This window comes from Botryllus schlosseri, chromosome 7 (assembly GCF_051294905.1).
Source record: "Botryllus schlosseri isolate E-star chromosome 7, Bs_hap1, whole genome shotgun sequence".
In the NCBI taxonomy this organism is placed as follows: domain Eukaryota; kingdom Metazoa; phylum Chordata; class Ascidiacea; order Stolidobranchia; family Styelidae; genus Botryllus; species Botryllus schlosseri.
The window spans coordinates 16155615-16172808 of record NC_137242.1 but is presented as its reverse complement, the minus strand read 5'-3'; the positions used below and the strand labels follow the sequence as shown (position 1 = coordinate 16172808).

At 39.1% G+C, this 17194-nt stretch overlaps 1 protein-coding gene across 3 annotated transcripts; it reads right to left on the bottom strand.

Moving 5' to 3' along the window:
* Window positions 1-2368: 2368 nt before the first annotated feature.
* LOC145443043 (uncharacterized) lies at window positions 2369-16933 on the bottom strand. Of its 3 annotated transcripts, XM_080321025.1 has the most exons (10): window positions 16609-16933; window positions 15897-16046; window positions 15113-15303; window positions 10711-10918; window positions 10492-10651; window positions 9329-9568; window positions 5825-5889; window positions 4980-5035; window positions 4175-4290; window positions 2369-3367 (listed from the first exon to the last, which is right to left on the bottom strand). In XM_080321025.1, the coding sequence occupies exons 2-10, from the start codon at window positions 16041-16043 to the stop codon at window positions 2931-2933; spliced, it is 1620 nt and encodes a 539-aa protein (XP_080177151.1). In that variant the 5' UTR covers window positions 16044-16046; window positions 16609-16933; the 3' UTR covers window positions 2369-2930. The 3 variants fall into 3 exon arrangements, 2 of the variants coding, with proteins under 2 accessions (XP_080177151.1, XP_080177152.1); XM_080321026.1 differs by having other exon boundaries at window positions 15897-16933; XR_013916278.1 differs by lacking the exon at window positions 4980-5035 and having other exon boundaries at window positions 3227-3367.
* Window positions 16934-17194: the final 261 nt, after the last annotated feature.

The window sequence follows — 17194 nt, the reverse complement described above, 5'->3', positions numbered from 1 at the left end:
CGATTAGTAAACGTTAATGAAAAATATGGTGGACCGTAAAAATGCCATATTGTGTAGCTTTATTTCCAGAAATTAAAGGCATTACTGCACTTGCTTTTATACTTCAACATGTATGTTATTCGGACAAAAGAACTGATATTAATTATATCTCAAAGTATATGATACTGGGAATTGAAAGTGAAATATAAATACTACTTCTAAAAGCAGAATATGTATTTCATGTTTTTAGTCCAGAAAGTTTCAAAGGTGGTATGCTAAAACAGCTCTAAAACTAAAAAAAGTCAAAGTACACTCTTCCAGATTAGGACACGCCATGGACATATATGCTAGATTATACGATATGACAAGAAAATGCTAGATTGCGAAACATCAGTTTCAAACGTTATGATCAGCCATATATATACTGTGATGAATTATTTTATATGGGTGAAGGGCGACAATGTGGTGTGAACGGAACCACGCCAACCCTCCACCTACATTATATTCACCGATACTTTCGTGAAATCCTACTGGCCACTCCGTATCCACTGCGCGCGAAGCGCGACGAAAATTCTGTGCTTTACCAAACTTTTATGAAAATTAAATGTTGATACTCCGTGAAAACAGCTCCAAATTTCTCGGGCTGTCTTCCTGATCGGAAGATTGAACTACTTCTACTTGACAAACTGAAAATAGCGAAAAGTAAGTAAGTAGATCACAAAATATTAAGAAGTAGAAGTAGAAGTAACGAAAATCTGATCGAATTGAATAAGTACCAGAAGTAGAGGAAAACTACTTGAGTACTTCGAAAAAGTAGAAGTACTTCGTTACTGACCACCTCTGGTTATGGGTAATAGATATGATGAGTCATATAGTAATCGAGAGTACTGATTGACTTGTTATACGAATTGGGATTTGGAAACATATCACGTAGCTAATTGAAACACATGCCGTATAATGCGTAATGTGACAATGGCAAAAAATAAGGTTGGCACTAAACTATATGGAAAAAGTGATTTTTTGTGATTTCAATTGCTTCTCATACTTTGCCACATTACCTTTATTTTAAATCTCGAATACGCATGTCAGGTACGTATAGGCAGCGCAATCGTGGCATATTAATGAACAGGATTCAAAGTAAACGAATTTCCTGTTCATTTGATACAGCCTATGGTTTTAGTCATTCAAAAAACAACTTTTATGTTTTTAACTCCAAGTAACCTTTCGCGGGCCGCACAGAATGGCTTCGTGGGCCGCATTTGGCCCGTGGGCCGCACTTTGCCCAGGTCTGCAATAGAACCTTTCGTATGCTTGTTATATAGGTGTAAAGGTAAATAGTGAAATAACGTAAGATTGTGCGCTGAAACACCGCCCGAAGTGTAACAGCCGAGCTCTAAATTGACCCTGGCGGGTCAGCATAGCAGCGATTCCCCTCGTTGTGTTGGTCTTTTTTTATGTCACGGTGTCCAATATGTTTTACAATATGCCATATTCACGAGAGAGATGTATGGAAGTGCGTTTGCCTTGTACTGGAATACCGTTAATTTGACAGAATTATTGTAATGGAAGTATAGGGCAGCTACAATTCCGGTATTATCGATGTTGTGTCGGCTGATCGGACGCTTCCGGCCTCGATAGCTTAAACGCCCCGTTGCTAACACACTTCTGTTCACTCACTTCGTTTTTCTGTAATCAATCTCGCGACCTCTGATTCATACATGTGCTTTCAATTTGTTATAAACGATATTTTCAGCATATGTAGCAAAGTGGTGGGGTGGCTTCAAACTATTCTTGAAGTCATGCACAACGTGTTTTTTTCTGGGAGAAGATACTACGGACACATCATAATTCCCATGTGACGTACCAACGAAACATGCCTCCCCACTTTTATCGCTTGTTTTTTTGTGTTATCTTTTTTTGCTTTTAACTCAGTGTGCATGCCTATTCTTTATATCGCCTAGCGTTACGTGAATATTTGATTTCAAAGACTATTCCAAGTAGTTTTAGACTCCCACCTATCTTTTCACTGTATCACAATCTTGTATTGTTTTGGTTCGACAATCAATAAAACTAATACTGATACAATTCATGCTAATATGGTCGTTATGAGTGGTTTTCAAGAATATTAGCAATACATCTAGCTCAGTGGTTCTTCAGCCTTTTTTTTATATGCGCCCACCTTGATGATATTGGGAATTTCGCGTCCTCGATCCTCCCTTATTGCCATATCAAAAAATGTTAAAAATAGCAACCATAATTTTGCAATCCTAACGCATAGTTTCATGCCATGGAATGAAATTCGTACTATACACCAGAGCAACAATTATGATCTGGAGCTAAATAGCGGCAAGAGCTAATTTTTCTTGTCAGTCGAATAATTTGTCAAAAGTAGTCCCGTGCAATGGTAGCACAGAGCATACCAATATTTTCGCGATTTTATTGTCTAATACAATCTATTTCATGAGTTGCGTTTGGATCAAACGAACCCAAACATATATGCATATTATACAGGGCATGGGGACATGATCTTATAAGAAAAACGCTTATTTATCCATGACGTTGTATCTTTCTACCTGCTTTGCCCAGATTCTCGACAGAGACAGACATACCATAAAGGTATCAGCTAACACCTACACGCATTGATCAGTTACTCCTAATTCAATGACATCTTCTGATCGGTGCAAGGTCCGGTATCAGTCACAATCTAGCATAGGCTACGTGTATGGATGATAAAACTCAACTATGACATTTGAAATCGCAATATACATTGAATATTGCTGTTGTTGAAACTTGGAAGTGTCAGCACAAATTGAACTCATTCCAAATTTCAAAAACTTCATTTCTATCATGCGACTTGCCCCCCCCCCAGTTCGAGAGCCACTGATCTAGCTGCTATTCATTTTAAAAAGAGACATATATATCGATCAGTTTTGATGAATATCACGTTGGCATCAAAATTTCTCATTGCTTCCGCGGTCGACAGTGGTCTGTTTATCGTGATTGGCGAATGAGCTACCCCGAGAAAATATGCCGATTTCATGGGAAGCAACAACATCAAACTCGTTTGCACCGACGGTCCCGGAAACAATGCTGTGTTCCTCTGTTACGCCTGACGAAAAAAATTCACCGGATGACCTCTTCTTATCTTCCATTTTCATTGACTTTGCTTCATCTTGGTTAGTTGACTTCTTGGTTTGACGGAATGACCTCGTGACTCTCGTCTTCGTTGCCACAACGGTTGTTATAAGACATGGGCATCTCATTAGTGTTTTGGCTGCAGCATCCCTTAGCGAGCTCATATATACCAACAAGATGAATGGCAATGCGGCAATATAGCAGTATCCCAGTATAGCGGTGATATTTAGGGCATTTGTTGAAGGTGGTCGATCTTAAAAAGAAGGAATACCCAGTAAATCGTAAAATAAATATGCCTATAATAGTTGATGAAATGTGATTCCAACTTGTTTATCTATGTTCAATGGCTTCTAATGTATGCAGATATTTTGATCGATTCGATGGAAAAAATAATTTTATTCAAAGATTCGTAGTCTGATTTCTGCAAATTGCACAAAGTCGTTAAACAGCGCAACCTATTCCCGTCTTTATAATATTATTTATAATGATTGCTGCACAAAAGCATTCAACTGTGATTGTGGATTTTTATCGGAATATTAGAGTCAGGGCTTTGTGACAAAAAACAGTAGCAGCGTGAGTCCTTGGGTCGATAAAGCTTTCGGCGTTGGATTCGGTTTATTTAGTTGAGTCCACTATATACGCGGCTCAACTAAATTTATATTGTATTATTTACTTTGTTATATATGTCGAACGATAGATATGCAATTATACATAATAGAGGAGATTACACATTTAGGGTTCTTGAAATTTTCCATATGGACCTTGATACGTCACGTTTTTTCTGACTTCATACTGAATTGGTGACGTCACGTTGTAGTAGAATTGTTTTGCACTGATAAAGCTATATCACTTCGTGCATGGCTTCGACTTATTAAACATGGCCACATTAATCTCTGCATATTCATGCTGCATATTATTGGGGATCATGCCGAATTGAAAATCAATTATATAATGTCGAGAAAGAAGATTAAAGGAAATATTTATCTCGCTTCAGTTCGATATAAAGAGTGACACTTTCATTACGAGCATATAACAACCACAGACAACCGACTATTGGTACCATTTCTTCGAAGCACGTCACTGAGAAGTGTGACTGTCATTGGCGTTGTAGATCCAAACAAAGCAACCGCTAATGCAATTAACAGTTTGATATTATTGTGAAGCGGTGGCCTCCCCCTGCAAATCATATAATATACACAGTTATACACGTATATGATGTAAAGTAAACTGAGGGATCAGATATTCCGGTCTGGCGGGCCATTAATTGCCCGCGAGAGTCTCAGTTTCACTATACGTATTGCGACCGTCTGTAAAAATAGCAGTACCAGATTTTAGAGCTAGTTCATGGATTTGATCGACGGTGTAAAAGAGTGTTGTGTCATGCCCAGCCTGTGGTATATCATGATAAAGTTTTATCGAGAACAGAAATGGGCCCTATCAAACGAGCTTCCGGACACGAATCCAAACTACAATAGCAAGAAACACCAAATAAAGTCGAATTTATTTCAAAACATCGAGTGGAACTACCCCAAAAACAATAATGCGGTGGTAATTTCTGCCCATGGGGGAGTTTTGCAATGAGACGAAGTTGCACGAGACCCTATACTGCTGACAATCGAATATCCCGCAAATGTCTTCCGAAAGACCTACGTTATTGACGCACACCATGCTCCTCTCACGAAGAACTATTCGAATGGATGCGTTATTTGTTGGAAAAAAGACGTGAAAAATAATTCTCTTTGTCCCAAAATTCAATTAAAAACTCTCGAAAAAAATTATTCTCTATCATAATTGACGTTATAGCTCACTACATGGACTACAGCCAGCCATGTACTTTTTACACGTTAATAACGATATAATCGAACCTGATTCTGGGTAAAGTGGAGTAACTTCGTGGTTTTGATGTCTTTATTCGCGTTTCCTGAAAGCCATTGAAGCAATTTAAATTTCAAAGAAGGAAACGCATGATTTGATTAGATTCTCGACACCACTTTAAAACCAAGTTCCACTATCTGTGATTGATAGGCCACCATCAAAAAATGATTTCCACCCATATTTTATCATGGTTCAGTTTGGGCATGACACGAATTTCGGCAGAACCAATAGGCGTCAAAGTGTGTAGAGACATTGTACATTTGTTGAACGACTTAAAATAGGATGGACTGTACATTTTCAAGAAATAGCATTTCGGAATATAACATTGTTAGATTTGAATATCGATATACAAAAGATATAAGCAAAATAGGCAGAATAGATATTGTTGAATTCTTACGGCCAAACTGGTCGTTGAAAATAACAATTTCTCAGAATGAATTTACCCGCCAAACTCTTGAAACTATTTAAGGATTTGCGGTAGACTAGTCAAGGCTGCTAGGTTCCACGTTTTAATGCAAGACATTGTTTTCACACACGACAGATAAATCGCATTTGCCAGAAATTGACAATGATCAGACATAACGCACGCATCTATCAAGCAATAAATTGATGAAATCATTATATTCATCATCATAGGCCCTTAATTAGAAAACCTACAGAGAAAATGCAACAACAAATATGATATTGATGTTAACATTCTTCGTGAAATCTGTATATCGACTTTTTTGCCTAGTCATTATGTTAGGTATCATCACCCATCGAACACGTAAAGAGGTTCGCAATTCTTGATATAGATATGTTCATAAAGGTTGACCTTTCACCAGAGTTGACTTACCAGGCCCAATGCAGAGTCGTTGGAAACTCCTAACGTCCCGGAGTGCAACGGTGGATCTGACGAAACTGAACATATATATACATTACGGATGCTGTGAACGTGAGGTGCACGGTCGCGTTCGGTGTGCGAACCTCAAAAATTTAGACGTTCAAGTTCACAAACGAACCTTGGTAGGTTCTGGACTCAGAACCTTTTACCGATATTACAATTTTTCACGTCATTATGACATCTCTGGTTGAAATTATTTGCATTACAACTTCAGACCACTCTACGCATGCCGCTATTAACATAAAAAATCAACACAAAACGAGCACAGTCTCATGCCAATCTCAAAAATAGTACTTGATTTGTCACAAAAGTTTGCTCGAAAAATTCAGCTTTCCGTTAGTGACTCTCTGCTGTGAGCTTGACCCGCAATCACACAACATCAAGAACGAAATACACTTGCAGGTAGTCAGCGAATCATGCTTATTCAACCAGTCAATGAAATTGATATAGATTAATGTAAAAAATCTATCAGGCTTAAGGGATCCAACTTGATTTGACTGTATCATACTCATAACTTGTTTATGGGGTAATATCGGTAGCAAGCATAGAAACCCATTCCACACTCTGCTCAATATCAATGTAGCAGTAGTTAGACGCCGAATACATTCTCCGGTCTGGGCTGGACAGTTAAGGCGGATTGTTATATTCCCTTGAAAGCCCTCGCCGAAATTGTTGGCAAAGCGAAGGAAGATATTAATTTTATGGGATTATCATAGTATTTTATTGCTCCAGTTGATACATTTGGCAACGTTTATAAAGTCAGCATGTACTTCAGCGTTGTGGCATAATCGGGCCTGAGAAATCTCTAGGTATCGTGTACATTAGTATATTACAGTGGTTCTTAACCTTTTTTCCTCCAGCGCCCCCTATCAAAACTTTCCGTGCTCTAGCGCCCCCCACCCCATATTTTAAGAACTAATAAAACAATGGATAAGAAGTAGGGCCGTAACAACACTTCTTCAGCCCACTCAAAAACGTTGGTTTTGGGCCCCGATAGGGTGATAAACCAAACTTACGTGGGAATTCGCCCCCAAGACCCTCGCGTAGCCTGATTTCGATGTTGAGCAAAGTTTATGTGGCCTGGTAGCCTAGGCGAGAAAGTTTTCTCTAATGGATGAATGAATCGGTCAAGAATATTGGTAATTGCATATGTATGTATCGCTACAATTTTGATCCTCTCAGCCCACGTAATAATATTTACTGGTAGCGCTGAATGTTGGTTGCCTTGGAAAATGCAGGGCATGTAATTAATAATTATGCATATTCGGGCGGGCTAGATGGTACAATTACTTCGTTGCATGTTGTTATTTTGTGACCAACTATCCGCTTTATAATCAAAAGATATTGAAATCGCATAAACGTACTAAACTAAAATAAGCGCACGATTCAAATTTGTATTTCTTCACTGGCAAATACTTTTTCTTTGATGGATGTTATTTGTCCTGTGGGTCTCAGATTATCTCGACATGACAACTTGCCACGAGCCAATTAAGCACCTATGGCCAATTAGACATATCTATGTCGAAATTTACGGTCAACATGAGGGCAAACCTTTTCAGCTAAGGTTTTCTCACTGACGATGTTTTGGCACACTTCTCGGAGTCTTCATACATCGTGGCGTGGTAATGGCCGACGCCGAAATACCTATTTCTATTTTCGATAAATAATGCGTATTTTTTCGTGGGAGAAGGGTACCCAATAATCAAAATTTGACAACGGTAATTCGCGCGCAACGCGAAAATAGGTAATAACTTGTATAAATCGTCAAAAACTGACGTGTAATTTTTGAGAAATCATATGTAACAAACATCGTCAAAACATTTCGTGATTTGACATGTTTTATCGAATGTTAATTTGCTTTGAAAACTCGTTGATGATATGTTTAACTATACTACACCATCTAGTGCGAAGCCATTTCCTTCAGCGCCCCCATACCGCTCCCCTCAGCCCAGCGCACCCCATATCGCCCCCTGAGCGTTTACGCCCCCTTCAGAATCGAAATCGCCCCTTGGGGGCGCTGGAGGCAAGGCTAATAACCACTGGTATATCACTTCACTGAAATGTAGGGTTGGGATTAGCAATGTAACGTCTCGTGACGTCATAGGTCTACGTTTGCGTTCACACAGAACCTTTCTAAAAGGTTCGCGTTCACACGACCCTGAACCTGTCAGGGGTTCACACGATCCCTAAATTATACATCTAATGTCAGAAAACAACGAATTCCTATAAAGGTATTTGCAGCACCAGAAATACTTTATATACATAATGTTGGCATAATGCAACTCACGCGTCACAGTAAATAAAAAAATGGCCCACCTCCAAAGGCCGGAAAACAACGAACACAAATTGTTGATCCATCAGTACAATCAACATTCAATTTTCACTACCACTGCCATTACACGACGATTTCGTAATGGTGACCGTATGTCGGTCCTATAAGTACAGTGATTTCTCTCACAAACTGGCGCAAATTTTTCGTTCATACGTTTGAAACAAAACTAACGCCTAACAAATCTACGTATATATAACGAGCGAGATAGTGTAATGGTTATGCGTCCAGCTTCTCGATCATAGGTCGGGGATCATGGGTTCAATCCCCGGCCGGGTCAGACCAAAGACTCTAAAACTGGTATCCGCGGCTATCCTGCTAGGCGCTCAGCATCCATGGATAGCGTGGAGGAGAAAAATACGGTGGTGCAGACTAGATGACCTTGCTTAAAGGTCGTATCGCATCTCCATCGTCAAAAGCATCTCGATGGTGCCGGCGAAAATAAATCTGATCTCTCTCTCTCTCTCTCTCTCTCTCTCTCTCTATGTATATCAGAGATGAGCGGATTTGAAATTTCTATGTCCTAATCCAATCCAAATCAGAAGCTTCAAATCCGAATCCGAATCCTAATCCATAATTTTTGTATATTCAAATCCTAATCCAAATCCTAGTCCGATTCAAACTTGGAATTGCACTTGGAAAGCCATAACCTACATCTTCTGCCAATATAATCCTGTAAAAAGAAATATAACGCTCAATGAGTTCCAAAGTACATGAAGTAATAACTTTGCAAACTTTGTAAAATCGTAGCAGGAAGAGAAACTTTGTCGCCATTCGCCACAGGACATCAATCCCTCCGAAAATTGGTAAATACAATCCTAATCCTAATCCATCGAAAAAATTCTCAAATCCTAATCTAATTCAAATCCGTCGAAATTTCACAAATCTGGTTTTTCTAAATCCTAATCCTAATTCATGCTCATCTCCGATGTATATGTATGGTATGCCCTATCAAAACTTTATGTGGGGAGAAATTTATCGATGATTCAGCTTCACTCACTATTTTCGTTTACCCCACATGATGAGAAGCGTTGTGGACGTTGCCCACTTGCCAAATTAAGATACTACCGGATTTGGTTTGGATGATTTGGTAATGAAAATATTGTTCAATCCATCATAATACGTACCCACTTTTCTGAGGCCTCCGTTGGAATTCCGTCTTCCATGAGCGTTTACTTTACCCACTTTCCGCTTTTTTGTCTCGCTGAACTTTAATTTTCGGGGGGCACTAATTACATAGAATTTGATGATAATTCTAGATAGCAACGCAATAACTAGGAACATTGATGCGAAATGGATAGCTGCAACAGCAACAACAAAGCTTCCAGTAAGCGGGAGCCACAGCGTGGAACAGGTAAACGGTTGATCTGAAAAAGTGGAAATTGGTAACAAAAATTATCCCAAACCATATGAAACACCACGGCTATCTCGCACTCGTTTGCTTGATACTTAAAATCTAGCAGTTTTCGTTTAATTTTTGAACTATGATTCATTATATCCTCTTGCAGAGCGCATATAGATATGTTGATGCTGTCGCTTGTTGTATGTCTAATTTATCGCGTCTCTACTTACCGCATATGCCTGCAACTCGAATTCTCCTACAGTAGCCTATATTCTGTTAGCCTATATTCTGTTAACATGAAACAGAATTTATTGTATGAAGCACAGTGCTATCGGCGATTAAATTGGAGTGAATTTTTCATGGAATTTGGAAGGATCTCAAATTTCCATACCATTTTCAAATGAATTCATGTTGGTTTCGAATGCGGACTATAGGATATGGTATTATTCTAGGATTTCCTTTATTTTATTCTATTTGTTCATTTGTTTGGCTGGTCTACAGATCTCACCGTGTTGCTCTGTAGACGTAAAATACAAAGCATCATAATTTCAGCATGTATGCTATTATTCAGTTTGCATTTGAACTCGAATGAACACCACAATACCTCCTTATAGGGATAAATTATGTGATCTATAATAAACACGTATATATTGTACGGAATATACGGCGTACACTTAGGATATTAATCGTTGGTAAAAGTTATTTCAGAGAAATACTCGTACTTGATTGCGCTAAGGTAGATATTCGGACGATTATTTACACAATATTTCAGCTCACACTCGAAAATGCTTCGGACGAATTATCATTAACGCCGGATCAATGATTCTGCAGGATGCTACATCTGTAAGTTTAGTCAATCAAAGACCATGTCGATCAGAAAAGCGTTTTCAAGAGCTGAGGTAAACTTGAACGCATACCCAGTACCCGGAGTACTCCTTTCCAACCCACCATTTGAACACAGCCCGTCTCTTCTAAATGCTGGCAAACAAATGCAATGTGCAACGCAGTTCCATGAGATTGCCGTGGGTGTGTTAAGGATGAGCGGGATGGTCCATGCCAAGGTAACTAAAATGAAATATTTTGCTCTTCGTCCTTTGATACACCTCATCTGAAATCGGGTAGCGTTAAGTGTCGAGGCGACGCTATTAACAGTTATCTGATCATTACCCGGGCAAATGCTTTATCTGGTGTTTGGGTCTTCGATGCTAGGATTATGCTATTCGCATACCTCCCAACAAAATGCGTGTTATCGCTGACTCCATATATAAGCGACACAACGTTTAACTCCATCACGAGTATCAGAGACACAACAAGACCCTTTCTGAAAGCCCACCAGTGCATTAGTGAGTAATGACTGGCGTCGTGTTCGTTGTATCTACAACAAATGGAGACGTTCAACAAAATGTTTGTCACGGCATCGGAATTGTGGCATGATGTTATAAAAGATTATGCATTTATACGTTTACATTCTTAGAGTCTTATGTAATGAATGAGCTGGGCCCCTACACATAGAGGTTTTGAGTATAACGTATCCCCCACATGGCTGAAGGCAAATCAAATTGTAAAACAAACGTCTCGTCCATACATTCCACGGTAACCGTAACGTTTAGCCACGTTCACGTACCAAGCCATGTTGGATTATTTGGCGAGATCTTGCGTTGGGTCATTTTATAAACTTGAGTAGACAGCGGTCTACGGAAACAAAGAAAACAGGAGGATACTTTCAATTCAACATCGAGAGCTTATTCATTCTGTGATTGGAAACTATAAATAGAACACAACAACCAACCAATGCTGTTTTATAACCGCTAATGTCACATAAGATGTCAAGGACAAAAATAAACTACGTCCTTTCCTTTTCCTTTCCTTTCGTCCTTTCCAAGTCATCGAATGTCACGGTTGGGTGAGCACAAACTAGTCATTTAAAAAAAGTCTGATAACTTTGCGATGGTGGGTTGAATTTTGACAAAAATAATTTTGATGCAGTCAGTGCTAGGTAGCAGGCCACTGGGTGACCTTTTGGTCGATTTGACTTGGAATCACCTGTAGACATACTGTTCACATATTTGCAAAAGTGAAGGTCAGTAACTTATCACATAAAAGAGACAAATCCCAATACCTCTCCCTGTATGCAGCTGTCTGTTAACGACCAACCAACAAATTCGACTGGTTTAGTTGTGATGTTGCGGATTGCATTGCTGTGAATCACGCACTAAACCTATCATTTCCCTTTAAAATGAAAATGGGGTTCGACATTTATTGCTTGTGTGCATCCTTCGTCAATCTGCAAGTCATCGATTGTTGTGGAGGTTTTAGATCCAGCATCAAGTTCAAATGTTCAAAAGGGTAGGGAAACAGAAAGCGTAGAGGCTCAAGTAATGATAGCTACCATAATTATAAGTATACGTTTTGTGGTGGGTTCGCACTGGCAAGATTCGCTATTACGAAGATGTCGAGTTGATGATGGTGACTTGGATGAGTAGGCGCTTTTCTTCCTTTGAACTTTCGATATTGGGCCATTTTAATCATAGAGAAGTATTTAGGGACTTATCATAAGGGTTTTTGTCCCTCCCGGAACTATTAGAATGACAAATGATTTAACCTCACGTGGAAGTCCGTAAATCGACATAACATCGCCATCTTCCGGATGGTACGTCTGGAAACGAATTACATTTTTGGTCGTTTATAAGCATCCGACTATGTGGTCGAGTGATGGGCAAACTTTTTAGTTCGAGGGTCGCAATCAACAATTGAATCCATTCGCGGGCCGCACTATCTAAATTTGGTATACTAAGCCAAAATTCCATATTGCTATTTGATCATACAGTGACCGCTAACATGAAAATATATGTACTTGTATTTTTAAAACAAACCAAACATTGATTTGATGATAACGTTCACGCTTCAGAAACATTGATAAGAATTTATATGCTGGTCGTCCTCATTGTCAAAATTGGGGATGAAAGTCGGTTGTCCCGATTCAGGGATATCTAGAACTCTCGATATACCCGTTCCGATTCTTAGAACTGGAGGTGTTGAGTTGAGTCTGTGAGCAGCAATCTGTTTATAGATTTGAGGATCATACTTTTGGTTTAACTCCAGTACACAAAATGCTGACAGCATCATAACCATGATACCTTTAAATACGCTTCTACAATATTTAAATATTATATATATATACTGCTACACATAAAAAGAACGAATCTATCTAACACACTCGTCAATCAGCTTATCCAAGTACAGCAAAAATATTAAACTTGGTCGTGTTGCCAATCTAAAATCAAATCCCACTTGTGGTCATTTATGATTCGCGTTCTGTGATGCTTGGCAATTGAAAGCTTTCAAAATACATAATCCGCGAGGTCGGGTGGGGCCATAGCGCCATCAATAGAATGAAAAAATTACTATTACACTGGGCAACAATTTTGAAAGAACAGTTTGTTGACTTTGATTTTGCATTTGATTTAGGCTAATTTGGGCGTGCTGATTCCAAAACTGACGCCCCTTTTCTTTTATCACGTCAAGTTTTTGCCCAACGACATACGCCCAAAATATGCAAATTTTCATGAATTTAGGCATATTGCTTTTCCTCACCAAATTAAAATCCACACTTTTATCTTATATTAAGTTTTATCGCTCAATTGAATTATTAGCAAAAAGGGTACTGGTATCGATGTAGGCCGATACTTTCACCCATTTTTGGTTAGAGGATGCAATCAGTCGAAGATATTTCAGACACATATTTGATGCAAACTGCAGGATATGGAAAGACAAAAATACATCACACTTACTATCAGCAAAAGGTCCAATGCCCCCTCCAGCAACCAGTGTAATTTGAAACTTCTCTATGCTCGATAATTTGGATAAAGATGAAGATCTTAGTGATAGCAGGCCTAATGATAAAGATTTTGAAATTGAAGATGATTCAGAACGTAGAGTAGTCCATCAACATAAGTTAAATGATGTTACACAGGCTTCAGGACTTGAAATATAAATATTTGGTACTTTTAGCGTCCTTGCGAACTTAAAAATGATTACTTGACAAGAGAGAGAAGATATGACACTTTGATCATGAGAAACGGCGTTTTCATCATAGGGCCACTTCGGTAGCTTTGTGTATTCCCGCAATACTGGCATTGACATACTGTTACCATGGGTTAATGGAGGAGGTACGAATCCTGATTTACAACTCAAGTGAATGGTAAATGTCTATTGATAGCTCAAAAAGGATTCTAAAGTTTTAAATTGCACACTCAGTTAGTCTTCGTGAATAATACAGAAACGTTGAATTGTTGCAATATCACGAGCACGATTGGATCATATCTGTCAGCTTTGAAACATTGTGTTTCTTTAATGACCAGACAACAAGGATGCACATGTGACACTGAAACACATGTGACAGTTTCTTATGTTTATGTCCGACAGGAGACAATAAAAAATGCTAAAATATCGAAATAATTGCCGGAAAACTTTAGCATAGTCGGCGAGGGGCAAGGAGAAAGCGTCCCAGCCACAATATATGAAGATGTTTGAGGTAAGATACCAATGTAGATTGGAGCTTACATAATTATGTTAGCTGACTATTGCTCCAGTATCAAACGAGACAACCCACAGAATTATGAGTTATTAGCGCAAATTTGGACCCTGAAACCCGCATTTTATTTGTCCTGCAGAAGCAATATCAGTTTATATCAACCAAATAAACCAGTGCAAATGTTTGTTTGAAGTCTGTTAATTCAGTTTCGGCTGCTTGAGGTTTTTGATATGGTTTATACAATAAACACAAAATATCCAAAGTAGTACGTTATTTGGGTTATGAGATAATGTGCTGGGTACCTAACTCAGCAAACACGTGACGTGATAGAGGCAAGCTGAAGTCATTTATGAATGCAGCGCCCAAAAGTTAGTCAAAATCAATTTTCTGATCAAATTCAACAAAAATGGTGTTGACCAGTGTTATCATTATCATGTTGAAATATATTAAGAAGAAGTTGAGTCAATTACCCACAGCAATTTGATTTTTTACTCAATGACAATTTTTCACACTAAAAAAAGAAGTAACTCTAATATTACAACATCTACTGATGTATTGGATCCTTTAAAGGAGAAATAAATAGCTTCTAAGTAGATTTTTGTGATGCCAGGCAAAACCCGCTATTCTGATGCAGATTACAACAGCAATACAGCATATGTGATTTAACTGAGCTTTAGAGATCCTTCAGTTCTTCAAATCTCTGCACGGCAAACCTGAATTCACAGCAAATTGTGTTCATTATTTAGTCCAGTTAGCCATACGCCTCACCGTCCCTCACACCACAGAGCGTTAAGCGGGGAGCTAATGACATTTTCAGAATCATTACTCCGAAAGTAACCAGAAACAATAAATCAATCCAAAGTGATTTTGTTACATAGTGCTACAACCACCCTGCTCCAGGTAACGCCCACATCGCCCATCACGAGCGTGGACCTCCAAGGCTCATTGCGACCAATCACGATGTTTCGCCTTCCTATGCATTGCATAACAACTTTACGCGGTTGATACATCAATCAGTCAAATAGTATTCGTCACCTTTGCAGTGTGTTGTAGTCTATAACATAGCTATCCACAAGCCAATGCGTGTGAATAAGTTCGTATACAGTGAAGAGTGAGGTGATTATTCCAGATACAATGCAGCTGATCAAATATCGGTAAACGGTGTGTTGGCGAAGCATCGACCATTTCAAAGCGATCACCAACAGTAACAAGCTGTTTACGAGAACCTGAATATAAATACACACTGATTTAACAATAGATTGCGACTTAGGCCTATATCAACTTGCCGCATTGACTAATTTCGAGGACAAAGCCAAAAGGAGCCTTGTTGCTGTGGAAGCCGACGAATAGTACTAAGAGAATATTCAAACCAGTTAAATTTGAATGCTACTTTCGCTTATAATCCGTAAATGTTAACATGAATCTAAATAGGAGACCAGTGCTCTTCCAAAACCTCAGTGTGTACCGAGAACTGTCTAATTTCTGTATAATCGCAACCAGCGAAATAACGTGCTGGCGACTGTGTCCCAAGATCTCATCCGGCTAGTGTTGCGCGGTATTTCTTGACGAATTTTACCTTTTAGCGCAGTATAGCCAGTGTAACTCCAGTCACATCAATGAGGTGAATTATGACATCTTACGAGAGCTAATAACACTCCTGATGAATGATTACGAGGCGTGGCGGTAAGGAACATGTCATCGTGCTATTGAGCAATTGAGCATCCACATCCCACACACAAAATATTTAAATATAGGATGTGGGTCCATTGGTCGGAGTTGCATATACTTTACTCCCCGTTAGCTCAGGAATGACACTTACCAGGACTCCGATAACAGCATAGTAAACGACATGTACTTTTCCTATGTCCGTGTCAATGTCCAGACATATATCATCTGTCAAATTGATAGGCCATGCAGAACGATTGCTGGCAACATCAAACAAAGTCACTCCGTTTTCGCCCTCCATGATCTACCAGAGAAACACAAGACATAATTGCTACTAGGAGGTCATTAATTACGCTGAAGACTTTCTTGCTCTAGTTATTGTTATATCATTCAATTTTATTAGTACTTCTTCAGTAGTACTCCACTATTGCACCATTTTATAATGTACTTGTAGTTGGATGGCTGTATTTGGTATCTTGTAAGTGTTCTCTGCGTATTGTCGTGGTTAAAACAAGACTAGATGATACAGTAAGAATATTGTGCGTTCTATGAAGCCCCGCTGCCGGATGTACCAATGGCCGGGCGTCACACATCGGGCGTGACGTAACCATAGAGTAGTGACATCATGATCGAAAAATGAGTAGCAAAATAGCGATGTTGTTATTGTTTATTGTATTCATGGTGTTTGTCGACTACTATGGTCATTTACACCAAGCCAATTCTCATTTTTATTCCATACCTGTCGACGTGTAGGGTAGCCTAACTTTACTAATAAGTAGGCCAATAACGGATCGCTCTCGTAAACATGTACAGTTGGGAAACGTGAGAATGGCGGTTACACTGACAATATCATCCTAACAACAGACCTTTTAAGCTCAATCGTAACAATCCAAGTGAATATCACTGTAATCTTTTGATATTCTCTGCAATTAATCATACAAATTGTACATTCCTAAGAACTGCGGCAACAGGTCACCCAACCTAACAAAAATCTAGCATGGATTGGTATCATACCAATCGCATAATATACGAACGGATATATTACTCAATCCTGAGCACTACAGTATTGCGTGGGAACATCATGTAATAGCATTGTATAGATACGTTGACTTATGGACATCATACAACACACGCGCGTCCACGTCGTCCAAATATCATATGATCGACCGAAAAAATCATCGCTCTATCAAGTATACCGGACCTGATGCGTGGAACAGTATCCCGCCGGCCATACGACAGTCGACAAGCATGTCCACATTCAAGTCGAAATACAAGCAATTACTACTAAATAAATACTAATAGTCCATCCTCAAGATTACCGGACCACGACTGACCTATCGATCTCGCTTTGCGAGACATGCCGCCCCATTTTTGTTGCTTTCTTTTTTCTATACTATCTTCTTTACTTTTCATTCAGTGTGCATGCCTCTTCCATAGGCCAAGATGGGTGTC

What these genes read in the sequence shown, in the direction of transcription:
- LOC145443043 (XM_080321026.1), bottom strand. Translation starts at nt 16,043, where the DNA reads ATGGAGGGCGAAAACGGAGTGACTTTGTTTGATGTTGCCAGCAATCGT. An exon ending in CGGAGGCCTCAGAAAAGTGG is followed by an intron (nt 5,890 to 9,328) that starts GTACGTATTATG and finishes ATATATGTTCAG; the next exon opens with TTTCGTCAGATCCACCGTTG. An exon ending in TGACGTGCTTCGAAGAAATG is followed by an intron (nt 3,368 to 4,174) that starts GTACCAATAGTC and finishes CTTCTTTTTAAG; the next exon opens with ATCGACCACCTTCAACAAAT.